Source organism: Vanessa cardui, chromosome 13 (assembly GCF_905220365.1).
Source record: "Vanessa cardui chromosome 13, ilVanCard2.1, whole genome shotgun sequence".
NCBI classification, from domain to species: Eukaryota; Metazoa; Arthropoda; class Insecta; order Lepidoptera; family Nymphalidae; genus Vanessa; species Vanessa cardui.
Genome location: NC_061135.1, coordinates 8,171,647 through 8,191,016, shown reverse-complemented (window position 1 = coordinate 8,191,016; position 19,370 = coordinate 8,171,647). Strand labels below are relative to the sequence as shown.

Sequence of the window (19,370 nt, the reverse complement as noted above, 5' to 3'; positions counted from 1 at the left end):
TTTTGGAAGTCGGTTGAAAATCTATATTTATTATATACTATATCTATTATAAAAGATATAACAGTTACAAGAACAGATACGAGAAAAATGCCCGACATATTATTATTATATTTATGATAAAGTTCTTCTAAACGAGTTCGTTCTCGGAGGCTGTACTCAACGAAGAAAGGCCAACTTCTCGAGATATATTAAAGTGCTCAAGCGAGTACGCAAACACGTGCAAAGTGTACGCTATTTCCGTACTTCCATAACCGAAGCGAACGAATAGAAAATCTTCACGATACGAGCGTTCAGAAGTAAGACCGACGGCTTGGCATGACATTCAAGGCGAGAGTGTGTACTACTAGGAAACATTTAGTGCAACGGAGATTCAAAAACTCAATAACTTATTATTGGCTTACAACAACAACAGCTCGTAGATTTCCCACTACTGGAATAAGACCTCCTGTTCCTTTGAGGAGAAAGTTTGGAACATATTCCACCACTCTGTTCCAATGCGGGTTGGTGGAATACAAATGTGGCAGAATTTCTATGAAATTAGACACATGCAGGTTTCCTCACGATGTTTTTCTTTTAATTATAAACACAAATGAAGCACATGAATATTCAGTGGTGCTTGCCTGGGCTTGAACCCACATTCTGTTAAGATGCATGCTTTCTAACCATCGGGCCATCTCGGCTCATTGATTTACCTAACTTTTTATTTGAATCCTTGAAAATCGTAGCTTCATAAGCTAGCCACCCAATCAACAAGGCTGTCTCTAATAGATTTTATATAATATATAACGCTGTGTTAACGCTAGCCTACGTTGCGTATACACCATGACGAAACAATAATAATGTAACAAATTCCATAAAAAAACCGTCGTACCCGTTAATTTACAACAATAATAGCGAACGGCCTTATAATGACCATGGCAAAACCGAAAAAAAAAACTGATGAAATATGATCAATTTTGAACACTAAGGGTTTAAAACTAATATTACTTGTTCATTTTTCATGTAATAGACTGCGATGATATAGATGAACAGTATTGTAATTCAAAATATTGAATAAAATGTGTTTATTTTTTCTGAATGTTGTGGTTGTTTGCTCGAAAATTATTTATTATTTATATATTTATTTACAGCGACAACATTTTATTTACTTTTATATTTCATTTACAAGAATTAATAACAATGTATATTAGTATAGGTATAGTAGTTATAGTAAAGTAACAGCCTGTACATTTCCCACTGCTGAGATAAGGCCTCCTATTCCAATAAAGAGAGGGTTTGGAACATATGCCACAACGCTGTTCCAATGCGGGTTGGTGGAATGCACATGTGGCAGAATTTCGATGAAATTAGACACATGCAGGTTTCCTAACGATGTTTTCCTCCACCGCCGAGCACGAGATTATTAAGCACATATATATATACAATGGTGCTTGCCTGGGTTTGAACCCGCAATCATCGGTTAAGATGCACACGTTCTAACCACTGGGCCATCTCAGCTCAGTGGTGGTCTCATAGTAGTAGTATATGACACCTATATTTCTAGTAAGACGATATTAATAGCATTGGACAACATTACAACGAGCCATTACACGGAATACTTTTTGACATAATAATCTTGACACTGCTTGTAACAGTGAATTCGGATATTTGAAAATCTATGGAGAAATTAAACCCACTACCACGACCACAATTAAGAGAGTATAATATCAGCAAATATAGAAAAAACTAAACTAATCTAATAAAGACGTACGAAATTTCGGCTTGAAATATAAAATTTAGTTGCAAGATTGACTTAAATATATAAAGCGGTGAAGATAAATAATGGTAGAGTCTACGTGGTTACTATCCACTCAGCATACATTATATCGCGAAACAGTAATACTTGCAGTGTTCCGGTTTCAAAGGTGAGTAAGCCAATGTAACTCAAACAAGGGCTAGTTTAACAACGCACGATTAGGCTATGCCACTTAGCTCAGATAGCACAGTGATTAGAACTCCAGCATCTAAACCGATGTTAGTGGGTTCAGATCAGGACAAGCATCACTGGATTTTCGAATAAATTTGTATTTATATACTTCATCTCCTGTTCACATAACTTCAATAAAATACTGTCACATGTGTAATAGAATAAGTTTGAAACTTACTTCTCTGTACCAATATCAGTGGTGGTAAGTGCTTGCCATTAAGTGACCAATTTGCTAGACTACCTGCCTATTTAAATTAAAAAAAGTTACTCCGTCCAAGGATGGAATCACGTGCAGACTACACTCACTATACAGGTACATATATCTGGGGCTAAGATACTCGTTCTATATTATGAACACGTACAATCAATCTAATATCAGTTTTGATCAGACTGAAAAGTTTCCAGACTATAAGATTAATATATAAAATTATACTTGTAGTAAAATAATGGGGTTTGAGGTCACGTAATGTTCTGTCCATTATGTCAATTTACTTTGTACTGATTTGTATTGACGTGTTACTTTTATTATTTGTGCGAGCAGTACACTAAGTAATCTAGTTTCATTGTGTTTATCTAATAATACAAACACAGATCTCAAGCCTTGTATTAGAAAGACAACTAAGAAAACATTTTCGTCTTATTTGTAATTATTAGCAAAATGTAATAAAATTGGCAGAATTTTAACATCAAATACTGTGTATGTGCGAAAGATATTCTTATTAATTATTGATATTGATGAATCTATCTGACCGATATCTGAAGAACTGGTCAACTATGCAGTACCTATATATTTTACTTTTATTATCGATGCTGATATAATTCGTTAGCCCCTAGACCATTATGCCATCGCTTGAATCTATACACATAATAAAATTGGAGTGTCTGTTTATAGTATTAATACAGCTCTTTTTTATTCATATGTATGATACACGGTACATATAACAAAATACCATTTTTACAATTTTTTGTTGTCTGTCTGTTTGTTCCGTCTTATCTCTGGAACGGTTGGACCGATTTTGATGGGACTTTCAATGGGAGATAACTTATATAATATAGAGTAGCTTAGGCTACAATAAATTTTTTTTTGCTAAATCAATGCGTACATATAAAATACTCATCTATATAATACATGAATCAGTAACGTTAATAGGCGAAATAAATACAAATATAAATGATGAACCTTTACTCCGTAAACGGGAGACAGAGATTTTCTATGTCATACATATTGGCTCATTTCGCTTTTAAGTGGCACTCGCTAGAAAATCTATGCTTCCATCGTCACCGTAACAACAAGTACAGTTAGGGAACCACGATTTCAGCTACCCAACTATAATGGCACAAGCTTTATTTCAATAATTCGTGATTTTCGCAGCGAATTGACATAGTATTTTCAAGACTTCAACAAACTCTACTTTATCCGTATAGAAATACGGTCTAAATTATCTAAAGTGTCTTGTTTGAAAATTTCTGATGTAGGTCTGCAACGTAAAACGGTAAATATGTACAATGGATGATTTTGGAAATGCATTTGATATAACGCTAAATAACTTAGCTTTAATATTGTTTGAATTTTAAACTTACCTTTAATATTGAATCTATGCCCGCGATTTCGTGCGCGTTTGAATTTAACAAAAAGATCAGTTCGCAGATTTTACTATAACTCAAAAATTCTGTATTAGGAAGCTTTTAAGATATTAAGTTGTTTATTGGAGCCACCCAACGTGACGGGCGGAGTGGGGGCATGCGCGGTAGGGGGTAGTAGTTGGATCTTGAAGTGTGACTTTATTATTATTTTATATATTCTAAAATAAAAAAAGCCTAAGAGAAATAAGGAGTGCCTTATTTCATGAGCTATCTGCTAGTGAAAGTCCAGTCAAAATTGGTCTAGCCGTTCCTGAGATTGGCCGGAACAAACAAACTGACAAAAACGTAAAATAATATATTTTGGTATTTGTACCTTGTATACATACATATGAATTCAGCAAAGCGGTTATTTTAATATTACAAACAGGCACTCTAATTTTATTATATGTATATACGTTTTCGTTTATTTATACAGGTAAAGCATCAAATTTCCATGGAATGAGATTAAAAGTCACAAGATGAAAATTGGATTTGCATTTGACACAGTGGGCGATAATCTTAGCGGATGTTATAGCCATTTACCACGGTGGTAGCTGTTTATTGGTAGTTGGTATAAAATTGATATTCGACAAATTGGAATAGGTCATAATAGTTGCTAAGGCGCTAATAAATGAAACGTAACATTCAATTGATACGGTTTAAAGGACTGTACATAATTAAAATAATAACTAATATCAGTAAATATTACACTGCTGGGCTAGGGTCTCCTCTTCCATTGAGAGGGAGTTTGTGGCAGATTTTCAGTCGTAGCACGTTTGATTTCGGCGTTTCTACCACTTTTGAGTCCGCTGTTTCGACAATATCAGCAAATAATAGTACTATACATATTTTGAGGTATATGGTATATTATTGTTATTCTATGTATTAATTTAAAGATCGCGCCCGCACTTTGTATCGCGCGAATGCCAGTTTGTGGGGGCACGTGCGCTCATGATTGGGTGTGTGTAGGAACAGCGAATGTTATTTGGATGATTGAAGAATCAATGGTATATTTTGAAGCAATGTACGCCTTTAAGAGCCGAGATTGCTCAGTGGTTAGAACGCATGTATCTTAACCGAGGATTGTGAGTTTAAATTCAGGCAAGTACACCACTGAATTTTCATGTGCTTTATTTGTGTTTATAATTGATGCCGTGCTCGGCGGTGGAGGAACACATCGTAAAGAAACCTGCGTGTGTCTAATTTCATAGAAATTCAGCCGCATGTGAAATTCACTAAAACGCATTGGAACAGCGTGGTGGAATATGTTCCAAACCTTCTCCTCAAAAAGGAGAGGTAACCTTAGCCCAGGAGTGGGAATTATACAAGATTATGTAGTTGTTTATTGTTGTTGTACGCCATACTTTTGCCATGTGTAGGCGCGCATATTCTTGTTGCTATATTTTTACTATTTTTAATGAAGTATTTAAAAATCCATTAACTTTGTTCAAATGCTTATTATGATGTGACTACAATCTAAGACACAACTGAATTTTCAGTGTAATTTGTGCGACTCAGAGGCTCACGAAATAATATACCTATTAAAGTTTATCTCGTGGCGTACGCCTCTGAGCGATGCACAATTGCAATATTTCAGGTATAATTTAAAAACGATTAAAAATAAGAGTATGTACACTAGCTAAATAAATGTAGTTGTGTTATATATACACATATACATATGCGCAACTTATATATTTACGTGCGTAACGTTACGTACTTTGTATACAATGACAATTACACAAGGGACGGTGTAATATTCAATGAGGAGTTGTACAAAGTAATAGGATAAATAGCAACTAAATTTTATTTAACACTAGCTGTGCCCGCTGTTGAATTTAACAAAAAAAAAAAAAAAATATTGTAGCCTAAGTTATTCCCTATTATATCAGTTATCTGCCAGTGAAAGTGCCATCAAAATCGGTCTAGCCGTTCCAGAGATTAGCCGGAACAGACAGACAGACAGAGCGACAAAAATTGTAAAAAATATTATTTTGGTATATGTGCCGGTTCAGGATTATTTTAATATTACAAACAGACACTTCATTTTATTATATGTATAGATCTGGCTATGCATTAGTATTTTATATAATAAATATACTATATACAATGTATTCCAGTGTTAAAAACTTATTGATGTAATTAATATTGCATTCTTCCATCGGATCACGGTTTTGTATTGCTTAGTATAAATACCAAGATGTTTGTTAGTTTCATTAAACATTTACGTTTAATGGTTGTAATAATAATCAGTATAATTTATATTTCCATTAACTGCATTACAAATGAGATAGAAATATTTATTAAGAACACAATTCTGTTTATTAAATCACAAACAAATTTATAAATATAAAAGTGGTTCCGCTAGTGATCCCTGTGTTACGCCTAGAAGAACAGCTAGTTAGCAAAATTAGTTTTGCATATTTATAACGATTACAGGTATTGATATACGATAAGGCTTAAAGACTAGCTGTAAAGATCGCGATCACCACTTATACCAGCGGCAAGAAGTTTTAGAAGGAATATTTAATGATGTATTATGTTAAATGCTTTCTCAAAATCCATTCAGATGTAATCTAATGGGGAGCGATTATATGTAGGTTGTATAATATTAAATATAGTAGCTAGTAAATATTGTATAATTATTATATTTGATGTTTTTATTTATTTATTAAATGTATATATCATAAATGTATGTATGGATTTTATTATGTATAGATGGAACATTAGTTCAGACCGTATTATTTTAATGAAGTTACAGAAATGATACGCTCAAGACGCAGTAATAACTTGCAAATTAAATAGCAGCAAAAAAATAGTAAAAAATTATAATCATTAAGATGATAGTTTTATAATGAACGCTAAATCAAAACATATATATTTTCAAGCAAAAAGACCTAAAACTCTCATGTGTAATACATTGTTAAAAGAACTAACATTATAAATACATTTTGTAATAAAGGAAAATGAATTGGATAAAGCAATTCGAAAGTATCATTATCCAACTTATTTGCATTCTAGATGCAAATCGAGTGAATTACACTTTCGTTGCGTTGATTAGTGTGTTTGGAAAATTCATTACACCATTTATCCTTTAGTGGCTATAAAATAGATATACGAAATAAGCAATGTACGTTAAAACGGGAGGCAAACGATTGCGTTGGCGCTTCGCAGTAATTTAAATTGAAATTTGCTTGTTCATCTCCTCATTAATATCAAATTGGTATGGCTTTTATTTAAATTCCATGATACCATTATATGATATCTGCAATATTAGTTTGCAAATTGTAATAAAATGTATCAAATTATATAACAAATAATCAATATGTAAAATTTACGTAATTTTTGAAATGAAGATTTATGTGTCTATTTATATAAACTATTATCATAACTTAAGTTTGTAATTTGCATTTAAAAATGGTGTTATTTCAAACTTTTGTACTTTCGGAGACATTTTACTTTTTTTTTTTTTAATGTTACAACAATGAGTAATCACGAATTGTTACCTCATAGAAGATTATCTGAAAGCTGGATGATGCCCACTCAAACATAGTATAAAGTATTAATTACATAAAAGTAAAAATAGATTTAAAACTAAAGTAATAGCTGTGGTATTATATATTTAAAAAAAAAAGTCAAGACACTCAGTATTATACGAGTACGCAGTCGAGGCAAGTATGCAATTATTTTATTTTTCAATGTAACAGTTAGGCCTCTAATTGTACAATTTATCAGAAAATTGATAGAAAGTTGCGGACAATTTAACCCAACAAAACTCTCCGCTTATAGAATAATCTAAATCGAAATTGTTCTAAAGAAGCAATCTAAAAACATTACTATTAATATTCAATTTTGAAACATATTTGATTAAAAATCAGGAAATGAGGTTAATGTTCAATATTTTATTTTTTATATGTAAAAATGTATCCCATAGTTCATGAATAGTTTACTGCTGTTTTTTTTTAACATTCAACCATACGTCTGCGATGTTCTCATCAAAAAACGGTTAAGAAACAAAGCAACATAGTGCATTGGATAAAACTTTTCAGGGAGGTAAAGCTCGTCTGGATTCTGCCTCTCTGAGAGAGGAAGCACCTGGGAACGATAGATCTTATTCCCATTACACCATGTCGCATCTACACAGACGTTAGTCGTCACCATGGCTGGTTAGAATATAAAAGAGTTCAAATCAATCATGCCTAGTGCCAGGAAGGATTCAGAACTGCACCCTTTCTACAAACTACCTATATAGAGTTCATATGAGTCAAAAAGAATTGATCTTGAGATAGACTTACCAAAACAACAACATCTTAAATTACTATCAGGATCTACCAGACAGAATAAATCAACCTGAGCATCAACTTCAAATAAGACACCAATTGTGTCAAATCATAATTAATGCATATATCGTGAATTATAGTAAAAAAAAATCCAATAGAGATTAAACTTACTTGACTTGGTATGCGCACGCCCACGAAGGAATTAATACAAACATTTTACAAAAGGCTGCGCGCGAGTCATTCCATCAAATTGGACCAAGCGAACGGAGTCACGAGCAAGTCATAACTCTTTATCAGTTTCATATTTTATTTTCTATGTTTATTGTAATAAACAGTGTACAGGTAAGGCTTTAAATTTAAAAATAAATTCTGTTATTTGTTTGTTCTGGATCACAATTTTCAATAAATAATCAATACTTACCTAAAAGTTTATTATTTATCCCGTATTTCCGACCATATATCAGTTCCGAATCCTAAGTAATCAAAATATAAAGTTCCACTTGTATCGGATGCATCGCCAAATAAATAAACAAAGTTTCGCTCTTCATAATATTATTTTTATAAAGGTTACGACGTTCTGCTTAATATTAATAACCTTTATAGAAATGTGAAAGTCTAAAACGAGATACAAAGTTTCTCATCTTTTTTAGTTTGCAATAACATTGTCGTTTTTACACAGTAATCTAATGAGGCACTGATGATGGGACCACCCGGGAATCAATTTAGTTACTACTGGGTCTGATGCACATACAACTGGGATCTTTTCTTGTAACTTGTTTAAATTTCACGATGTCTTTTTAAGATACACATATTTACAATACACAAAATAACCATGATTATTTATGGTTAGCATAAAATTCGATGCTTAAAGTAGAGATGCAGATCTGATTCGATGATTGTATGCGGTATTGAGAAACTGACTTTCATAGAGGTTTACCAATTATATCTAAATTCAAGGAAATAACAGGATACAAAGACTACATTTCAAAGAAATTCTTCCATGTACATTGTTACGTCTACAGTTACTGATTTACCACTTTTTAATGGAGATCGAGGTATTTGCGCGAGCTCGTCTGAACAGGTACCACCCATTCATTAGTTACTCTCCCGCCAAACAGCAATACAAAGTATTACTGTGTTCCGGATTTGAATTCATTACTCCTTTGCCAGTATAATTACACTCACAACAGGCATATCTTTTATGTCATGGCTCTTGGTTCTCAACGCTTTTCATACTAAGATATTTATGGTTCATACTACTTACAATGCCAATGTCAGAGGTGGTCAATGAACACTTACCATCAGATGTTTTATGCGTCCGTCTTTCTTTGTACTATAAATAAAAGGAATACATCTATTTTTATATGTACTAGCGCGCTCGACATGGGGTCGAAATTCGTAATGATAAAAAAAAAAATATAAAAACATTCGTCAAAACGTTTTTATTGATAACTCTAAAGCTCGTCAATTGTTATCAAACAAAATGAAAAAATAAAATCCGTTGACAAACATTGGAGAAAAAGTATTGAACTGTTCTTTCTTACACTCTTCAGAAATAAAACTATCTGCTCGTACCGACTTCGTCCGGTTCAAATAAGATTACTATTTACTATCCGATCGCAGTGCCACCTACCGAACACAGTTTAAACCACGTGCTCAAATACATAAAAATGTCATCGAAATTGGTTCAACCGTTTAGGAGATGTTTAGTTACATAAACTCATACAAATTATTTAGATATATAAATATTTTATGGGATCGGCGAACTCTATATGTATATTATAAATGTGAAAGTATATCTGTCTGTATTTCGCTCTTTCCCATGAAATTTAGTATGAAGCAAGCTTGAACTCGAAGAAAGGACATAGGCTGCTTCTTTTGCCAAACACATGAAATCCATCACCGAAAAACGCGAGCGAAGCCGTGGCCTAGTACTAGTGTAAAAATAAAATTAATATAAGTAATTTTTGTTGAAACTTCCTTTGAATAATAGTAAAAAATAATTATAACGTATGATAATATAAGCTTTGAGCTAAATCATGGATAATTTCACTATCGCATTTAACGCCCACAGTTGACTAGAACCCATTTATCATAGCGAATAATCAATTTCCATTCGCTCCCACCGATACGTTGCTGGTGAATGCAAATTTATTTGCTCGATGTGGATTTGTATAAACTGGAACCATTTATGTGGCCGTAACACTTTAATTCGCATTCAAACTCAAATAGCACATATTAAAAATTCTAAAAAAAAAAAAAGAAATCGAAGAGAACTCAGTGGTATTACAGGATAATAGTATATACTAAAAAATTAAACGCTCAAGTACTGAACGTGTAATCTTGCGTTCGAACTTTTATTCAATGCAATGCTATTAGACGATTTGACTTGGTCCAGGATTTCCTCGATCACACGCGGACCACGTTTCACCGTCCATTGAAACTAATCATTACGCTATTGAGCGATAATTACGTAATATCTTTGTTTGTGATGACTGCCGAGGGAACGAAGCGATGAAATGAGTAAAAGTGTTCCCGCGTGTTCGCATCATTATCCTAGCTTGGATGTTATTAAGTTCAGTTATTTTCTGCTGAACCGTGTTACCTGATTGGATATCACATGCGAAAAATGGATGCGAGAATAAGTGCGATCCGCGTTGATTATATTGTGATTATTTTCTTTATATAAGGGAGGATGCAATATTTTTATTTTTGTGTTTATTTCAAAGAACTCTATATAGGATAGACCCGAAGTATATTAAAAATCCAAAACAATTTAAATTTTCAAAACAACCTATTTTTCGTATGACGTGAATTCTGTCTGTCGCTGGCCCATTGATCTTACTTGTCCTCACTGACTTTTATAAATTTTTTCTCGACTTTTGAGATACTTTTTTTGTAAAAATTTAAAACGGACTACTCGATGCTCTGAAAAAAGCCGTATTGCCGTATGTTTTGTGAAAACAAAGTTTTCAAATAAATCGTTTTTGAGTGGACCTTCTGACACAAAACTGAGAAAAAAGTGGTTTGATGCTGAAAAGAGGAATCTGGAGTCTGCTCTGACAAACCCAACTTCCATTTTTATTCGAAATACGCAATTTTTGATTCAATATTCACTTTCTTTACAACTGTAACATCAAAAAAGTAGTCATAACAGGAGTGACGCCAATGAACCCTAATTAGTGTTTTGAAATACGTCCGTTTCAAGTTACTTTAATTCGTAATTATTGTTAAAAAACAACATTCTATCAAATATAAACCATGCAGTGTTTTATGCATTTCTTTTATACTTTTTTGACATTTTCATAGCAAAATTTTCAAAAACATTATATTTGCATGTTCCCCATTACATATTTTATTTTGTGCGACGCCTGTAAAAACGTCGCAAAATTTAATTTACAAATGCAGTCAATATTTAATAGTTCGGTCAAAATAGAAATTACAATGAATAATAATTCGCATGAGTTGAAAATTGGTACGAATCTTCGGAATCTTCCAACAACTGAATAATCAAATAATCCATTTTTGAACATTTGTCGGAAATAGCGACCGTTACAAAAAATATGAAAATTGTAAGTCTAATTTTTATTAATAATGGCAACACTTAGATAGTGTTGCTAGTTTTGATTAGCAGATTCTCTAACAGTGGCTGTAACTTATCAATTTTTCAACTTCTTCTTGTCAAAATTAATTAACATTTAAATCGAACTAATCAGTGACCGTATCACAATCATAGTCGGTACATTTAGTGGACTTAACAAATAAAATTCCAAATCTGACTGTGTCCAGCGAAATTACAATTAAAGTGAAATTGCTTCGTAATATTTCATAAAACGGTGTACATACTTTGTTAATATGGATATGTTTTATATGTTTAATGTCTTCATTTGAGTTTGCATATTTGCTTTAATTTCGGAACAACTTAAAATATAAGTATATATGTAGTGATCTTTTCAAATAAGGGGATTTTCTTTGCTAATTCGAAAAAAAATTTATAAACGAATTGACAATATTTATTGTAAATACCCTCTGAATTTAATTCTTATAAGTTTTACCTTCGGTTTATTTCTGCAGAATATCTTTTCTTTAATATAAATAGATATTGTTCGATACGAATAAAACGCAATACAACCCTCTGTCACTTAATAAATCAGAGTTAGAGTTACCTGTGACATTTTCTACTTGAGATATTTATCGGTACCGCCCAATCGAGCAAGGTCAACGATGTACATACATGTATCACATACACATACATTCATTATACAACTTAAGATTGATATTTACTTATTTGTACACTGAAAATAATTTGGCTTAAAATACAATCAATGAATAAATACTTCAATTCACTATTTTAGAAATTGCAAGTAACATCAAAAATAAAATAAACAATAATAAGGAAGATTACGAGGCGTTTAATAAAAGGGCGGTACGATATCACCGCAATCTTGACGAATACATATATTGGAGTTGATACTTGCAGTAGTTCTTATTTCATAAACATAAGAAGGTATCGACAAGGATACAGATAAGTAATATTAAACGTCTGAAATATTTAGTATAAGTCTTTTTAACACTAAACTTAGTTCTATTAAGAATTTTGATGCTTAAAAGAAAAAAATAAAATTATCCTTGTTTTAGTAGTTGACTCCTATTCATGAAATTTCTGTTTTTTTCTGGCTTCATCAATGTAAGATAGCAAGCCCTTCTCAAAAATCCATCCTGTATAAACATTACGCATACATACATACATATAGGAAAAATTCTACAGACTCGAAAATGTAAATTTAAAAAAGTTAATGCAATTTAAAAATCGAACAATAGCAATATCTTCCTTATCTATGGGAAGCGAATAAGAAATTTTTCAAAACCTACCTACGAATTATTAACAATTTTACCCACTGACACAAAAATGTAATTCTCTGAATAGAAATAATTGAACGAGCTGAGTCAAATTCACATAATGGTACAAAGTACGCACTCACACTTCAATCGCATTGTCTTCTACTAACACTTTTTTGTGTCGAAATTTTCACACTAAAGATCTCTTAACGTTGTCGTGAATTATTGAATTTCTCTTTACGAATTCACTCTAAAGAGAGTGAAATGATTTTGACATGCATTAAACATTTATACCTTCATATATTATTGAGGCTGTATGCAAGGAGGTTTATTTTGAGTGTACGTAAATTTATAAGATTATACGAATCAGATAGTACTATTATATATTCCGAATTTAAAGTTTTATTTTGTGGTGGGCGTTGTTCAATCCCGCCTGGGTAGGAACCCTCCACCTATCATATATTCTATCTTTGTGTCCTGGTTTTAAGGGCAAGTGGCGACGAGATAGTTACACAAACAACAACAACAGCCTGTAAATTCCCACTGCTGGACTAAAGGCCTGGCCTCTCCCTTTGAGGAGAAGGTTTGGAACATAATCCACCACGCTGTTCCAATGCGGGTGGATGGAATGCACATGTGGCAGAATTTCTATGAAATTTGTCACATGCAGGTTTCCTCACGATGTATTCCTTCACCGCTGAGCACGAAATGAATTTATAAAGACAAATTAAGCACATGAAACAGCGGTGCTTGCCTGGTTTTGAACCGGCAATCATCGGTAAAGATTCACGCGTTCTACCCACTGGTCCATCTTATCTCAGGCGAGATAGTTAATATCATTGGGCGCTAATATCTGAAGATTATGACACTTAACATAAGGTGATATATTTTCGCATCGCTCTACCGTTGTCATGAAAGAAAAAACTACGTGTAGGATGATGTATGTTTTAGATTAACATAACACAGTAGACATACGTCTTTTCAGATGATTTTAAAAATAAATCAACGGATCTATCATTAACAATTGTGTTTTGTTGTTCTATTATCCAAAACGATACCGAAAACGATTTCCAAGAAACAGTATAATTTTCATCTTAATAAAAAATAATAATTTACTAATATAATTTGTATATTTTAATGGTGATTAAAAATGTATGTCAAAAGAGCAATGTCGTGGGATCTAAAATTTTTGTAAATATAAAGGTGGCTTACAAATAGAGCGTGTAGAAGTGATCACCACGGTTTGTGGTGACTTTTCGATTCTTTATCAATTTCAGGCGATAGACGTGTTTCGGAGCTCTTAAATTATTTATTTACGCTTATGATTGAGTAACGGTAAATATCACTGAGCTAATACAGAAATACTAACGTATTGTATGTATAATGGACCGAATAAAAAGAGAGCAAACATATAATAAAAACTACGGTAAAACATAATTTATTTCGTATAGTTTACGAAAGTTGTCTGAGATAAATAATTCGACAAAAAGGATAGAATTATAAACGTATGGTACCGCAGTTATTGTACGACTTAATCTGTATGTACTAATGATTCAAATAATTTTAAAGTAAGTTAACATCGAATATTTAGTTGAGTCGCGTCGTGAAATACCATAAAGCTTTTCGAATTTATACGACCGCATACTCTACAACTTTCCTTGCGGATATATCCCTGCAGGCTGCATCTGCATCTCGACCCTACAATTTCAAGTGGGTGAGCGGTGGTGGGCTCTTGGTTCGCAGCGCACGCGCAGTCCCGCTCCGATCGTTACAGCGGCCGCACGCGCACGCCGCGCCATGACTCGATTACTGTTCGCTCTTCTAGCGCTCGCCGCTATCGCAGCCGTTACCGCAGAAACGCCGCGACCTCGCCTTATAGATTTTAACCCTTGGTCCTGGCTTCCCAACAATCGAAATAAATCCCCATCCATCATGGACTATTTTTTTCCACCGTCAAGAACCCCTAAACAATCTATGTTAGTAGACCCACCTGCTGACAGACAACCACCCACCGTACAAACTACTATGGATGATTCCCCAACGATGACGACTCTTCAAGAACGTCCTACGACGCTAAGTAGAAAATCCCATAATAAAGTAAAAACGACCGCGTCCGCTATCCGTCCTACTGCATCCACGCCTCCGAAAACAAAAAAAACGACACATAAAAACGTCGCCACCGAGACTACTATCGCTTCAAAAACGACGCAAACATCGAAAATTGAAACGTCCCCACCGACCACTAACGTCGTTACGGCTACGGTGAAACCGCCCAAACGCTACACCATCCGCCCGATACGGACGACGGAAACTCCGGTAGTTCAGGAAACCGAGTCCACGGTCAACACTAACAGCGACAGTACGGAAACTGTTGTAGGTATCGATACGTCGGGAACGACGATCGAAGTAGCGAAAGATACAGTTCCAACCCTGAGCACAGCCGCTGATACGCGGTCTACTGAAGGTACGGCCAGCACGGGCATGGAGTCGACGACGTTGTTCGAGAGCACCGTAACGGAACCAGCGGACAGTCGTGAGGGCTATTTACCATTGCGGGACAAGCCGCAGCAAACTCACGTCAAGATCAACGAGCAAACGAATAAAGAGGTCAGTAATTTCAAAGATTATCGAGAATCGCTCAAGTCTAATAGCTGTGATATTTTCAATTTCTAATGCAGATATATATTTATTATCAGGCGCAATTGTATATCATTTTTTTCTTGTAAACATGCATTTCTTTAAAACAATGTTTCTATATAGTTTCACTTGCAAATTCTCACATTATAAATTGTCATGAATAATTTATGGAACGTATTCAAATCTAATAAAAACGTGTTACTTTGGTTGACTTGAAACGTAGTTCTTACAATAAATTCATTATTAGTTAGCGATATTCATAAAATGTTAATTGCCATATTACTAAAAACACATATTAACTGTATTTAATAAAATTATGAGTGCCCACGTTTATTATAAAAAGAAACAATTAAAATCTTAAGCTTAAATACTTCTTGGACAACGCGAATATTGTTTCAAAATTAAGATATAATTTATTCGAGTGGTTTCTTACTTGTACTTATGAATCTTCATTTTATAACATAAAATGTATAGACAGCTACTACCGGTTCGGAATCTGGATTCTAACGACATTGCGCCAATCGATACTGCAATATTTAAACCAATATATGATACATAAAATATAGAGGAACAATTCTTATAATGCTTCCTCGTTAATGGTTACTAAACACCATTATTCTCAAACATTGAAAAAACTCAACAATAGAATTCTTTAACGCATTATGGTAAATATGAGGCAATTAATGTTAAATATTTCATATTCATTTTGTAAAACTCATTTGCAAGAGGGCTTTGCACATGTACATTGTTTGCGAGAAAAAAAAGTAAATAGTAATGATGGAACGCAAGAGTTCTTCGACTCAAACTTTAGTATAATAAGAAATAGCACATAAGAAAACGATCAAGTGTACGAAGTGGGCTCACATTAAGGGATCCGTACCCAATATGAATAAGGATAATATAAAAATGGTGATAAAGGATTAATAATACGTACTTTCTTAATTGCAATTAGTTTGTATGACAGTTCTTGAATGTCTTAGACTTCATATGAAAATGCTTTAAAGCACCACATCTTAAACTAACATTTGGGCAATTTGCATTGCATTCAAGAAGATTTTTAAAGGTTTATTTTTTTAATTTTAATATAGGGAACCCTAAAAATGATTGCGATGTGAAGATACCCGACGCATATTCGCTAACCTGTCTCCGTGGAATAGACGTTAGAGTAATAATAAAGCAACAAAGCCTCCTTGGTAACCAGTTTTATTCTCATTTCAAGTAAATATATGAATAGCAAAATCAGAACCGAGTCAAATATACTTGTGTTAGATAAATTTATTTAAAAGTATGGTATACTTTGAATAATTATTTAGTTGAAGGGTTTTGTTCAAGCCCGTATGGTAGATATTATACCAAACAGCAATACTTGATATTATCGTGTGAAGGGCGAGTTAGCCATTGTGCCTACAGGGACAAGTGGTATAACATTTTAGTTCTCAAGGTTGCCGGTTTATTAGCGATGTTAGGAATGGATAATAATTTTCACAGTGCCAATGTCTATGGGCGGTGGAGACCACTTACTTCAGAAAATATATTCATATGTAAAAAAAATTCAATAAGTTAAATTACGTGAAGTTAGTTAGTTAGAGTCAGAATAGGGATCAAACGGTCAAATAATAGCCATTAGTCAGAAATAAAACTAACCTAACCGTTAAAAAATTCGAACTGCAACATACGCATGCACGAATACTACAACTTAAATATTGCCATATAACATTTTTACATTTATATTTATGTGTATTAATTAGAAATATACGAGGAATTTTATTATAGAAGCGAACATCTTGACCAACGATGGGTGAAATGACTTGATGATGAGTCTCTAGGATAGTTTCAAATACATTTTTCTTTACGTCTTGCGAAATAAGCCGCGGGCATAACGAAAGAGTTAATTATGATATAAGAACATTCTCGTATGGATGTTATATGTAGGGGAAATATAATATGAGATTCTTTGAAATTTGTTTCAGTTTAAGATTTTAGTAAACTTATCTTGATATGATTTCGTACTATTTGACTTTAGTTTTATTAAAAAATAGACCGATTAAGTGAAATCGACACCACGTTTCTCGAAAAAAGCATCGACCAGACTTGAAGATATTATGCAAAAAGTATTCTAATCACGTAGAAGTTTGTACTTTCTTCTCATTAGTTACTTGCGGTCACAACTGCAGTTTCTTAAAAAAATGTCATGGCTTTACGAGAACAATATTAAAACTTTCACTTTATAATATTATTTATACGAACTTTAGTTAAAAAAAAAATTCATGTCGGATTAAATGTTGCGCAACTCGATAACCATAATCGTGCAATTTATATCTATATATTTTAATACTTTTACAAACAATGAAACAAGGTGATTATTTTTATGAACTGAAACCTTTAGATTGCTTACAAACAGTTAATTCAAACTTTATATAAGTTTACAGTTCTCGAGAAATTAGAACTAAGTTTATAGAAGTTGAAGTTCTTGTAGGTGACGGCTAATCAAAAATTGCAATAGATTAAGAGACTAGAAAAGTATTAATTACAAAATAAAAAAGGAACAACAGAATAACAAAATATTATCGAATGATACAACGAATCAGAACGATATACATTGCTCAAAAATAAAAGTAATAAAAGAAAAGCAAAGATACTCCAACATCATTGGAGAACAACAAATTCATTGTTTACACAACTGTAACCGATCAAATCGAATAGTATTACTGAGATGAGTTGTAACAAAACAATCTTGGGAATCGCTGAAACCGAATCTAATACTAATCGTGTCTAATTAATCAGTACGCATTGCGGGTAGAAAGTCGATAGCCGTATCTATCTTACGATTGGAAGAGAAAGGGGTATGGTACCTTAGGTACAATTCGAGAACTAGGTTAGAATAGTCGTAAACAGAAACTGCAGTGGAAAGTATTCAACTAAAATAATACATCTATTGTTACTCGGCTTAATATTGAGTCGGTTATGATCACTAGTATGTATCTAATGATAGATGGTTAACTAAAGACTGCACATCAAATGAAAGTTCTTGCTCTGAGCACTTGAAATTGTATCGGAAAACTAATTACCTTCTCGACGATCTCGAATCGAATTTTCGATATATTTTTTGTTCTAAGAACAACGCGTAAGTATTATCATATCTTTGAGTAATTTTATCGAGTGCAATGAGAGTAAAATCTAACGAACATATTTGATAAGCTATAAAAATACTTTGCTTTTGTCCCAGCTTAATTTCCATGATTAAAATTGTGTAATCCCTTAAAATAATTGATTAGTCTTGATAGTTGTTGATATCTGTTATGTCATTTTGTTATGCTTTTCCTTTAATTTATGAAAGTATATAAATGATTATGCAAGCCTATACAATTTTGACCTCGTGGAAACATTAGCCCTCGTAAAAAGTACGTCTCGCTTTCGATCAAGATTAATTTAAAATTGTATTCGAAAGAAATCAATACACTAATTGGAATCATAAAAAAACAGATAAAACGAATCGCATTGCAATGATAATATTTCTCAGAAGGAAGTAGCGCTGTAACAGTAAACTAATCTTTTGCCATAAGAATCTATCTGTAATTAACAATTTATTTTTATAAAAACTTTTTTAATAAAGATGACTTATTACATTCTATTAAAGATCAGTTATATAAGAATGTCTGATTTTAAGAACTTATGCATATATACAAGTGGTAGAAAGGCGATACAAAAAAATACATGATGTATATGGCAGAGGATATCAATATCTATTTGCATAAATTTTCCCGTTTCTAACGCCTGTCATCCGGCTTAGATACACGTCTATTATAGATGAAACAATTTCTATCCCTACTTTAACATATATTTGTTCACATCGAATGTTTAATTAATTTCTGTATATTATATTATTTTTTACAAACTAATTAATCATTCACTTGTAACTTGTCTAGGCTCGCAGATAAATAGATATAAAATAGCGTGTACAGTCAACATAGATTTAAACGAATGTATGGCACTCGTCTAACATGAAGACCATTCAGACAGGTTTCCGT

General features: G+C 33.0%; 2 protein-coding genes across 3 annotated transcripts in view; one reads left to right on the top strand and one right to left on the bottom strand.

The window, feature by feature from the left end:
* Positions 1-19,370, bottom strand: part of LOC124534568 (elongation factor-like GTPase 1) — a 109,787-nt gene that overhangs the window by 39,295 nt on the left and 51,122 nt on the right. The gene's annotated exons all lie outside the window — the stretch shown is intronic.
* Positions 14,444-19,370, top strand: part of LOC124534569 (mucin-3A) — a 49,372-nt gene continuing 44,445 nt past the window's right edge. Inside the window, exon 1 of the mRNA XM_047110481.1 lies at positions 14,444-15,312. Coding sequence (XP_046966437.1) covers positions 14,503-15,312 — 810 coding nt within the window. The 5' untranslated portion in view covers positions 14,444-14,502. The remainder of the gene's footprint in view (positions 15,313-19,370) is intronic.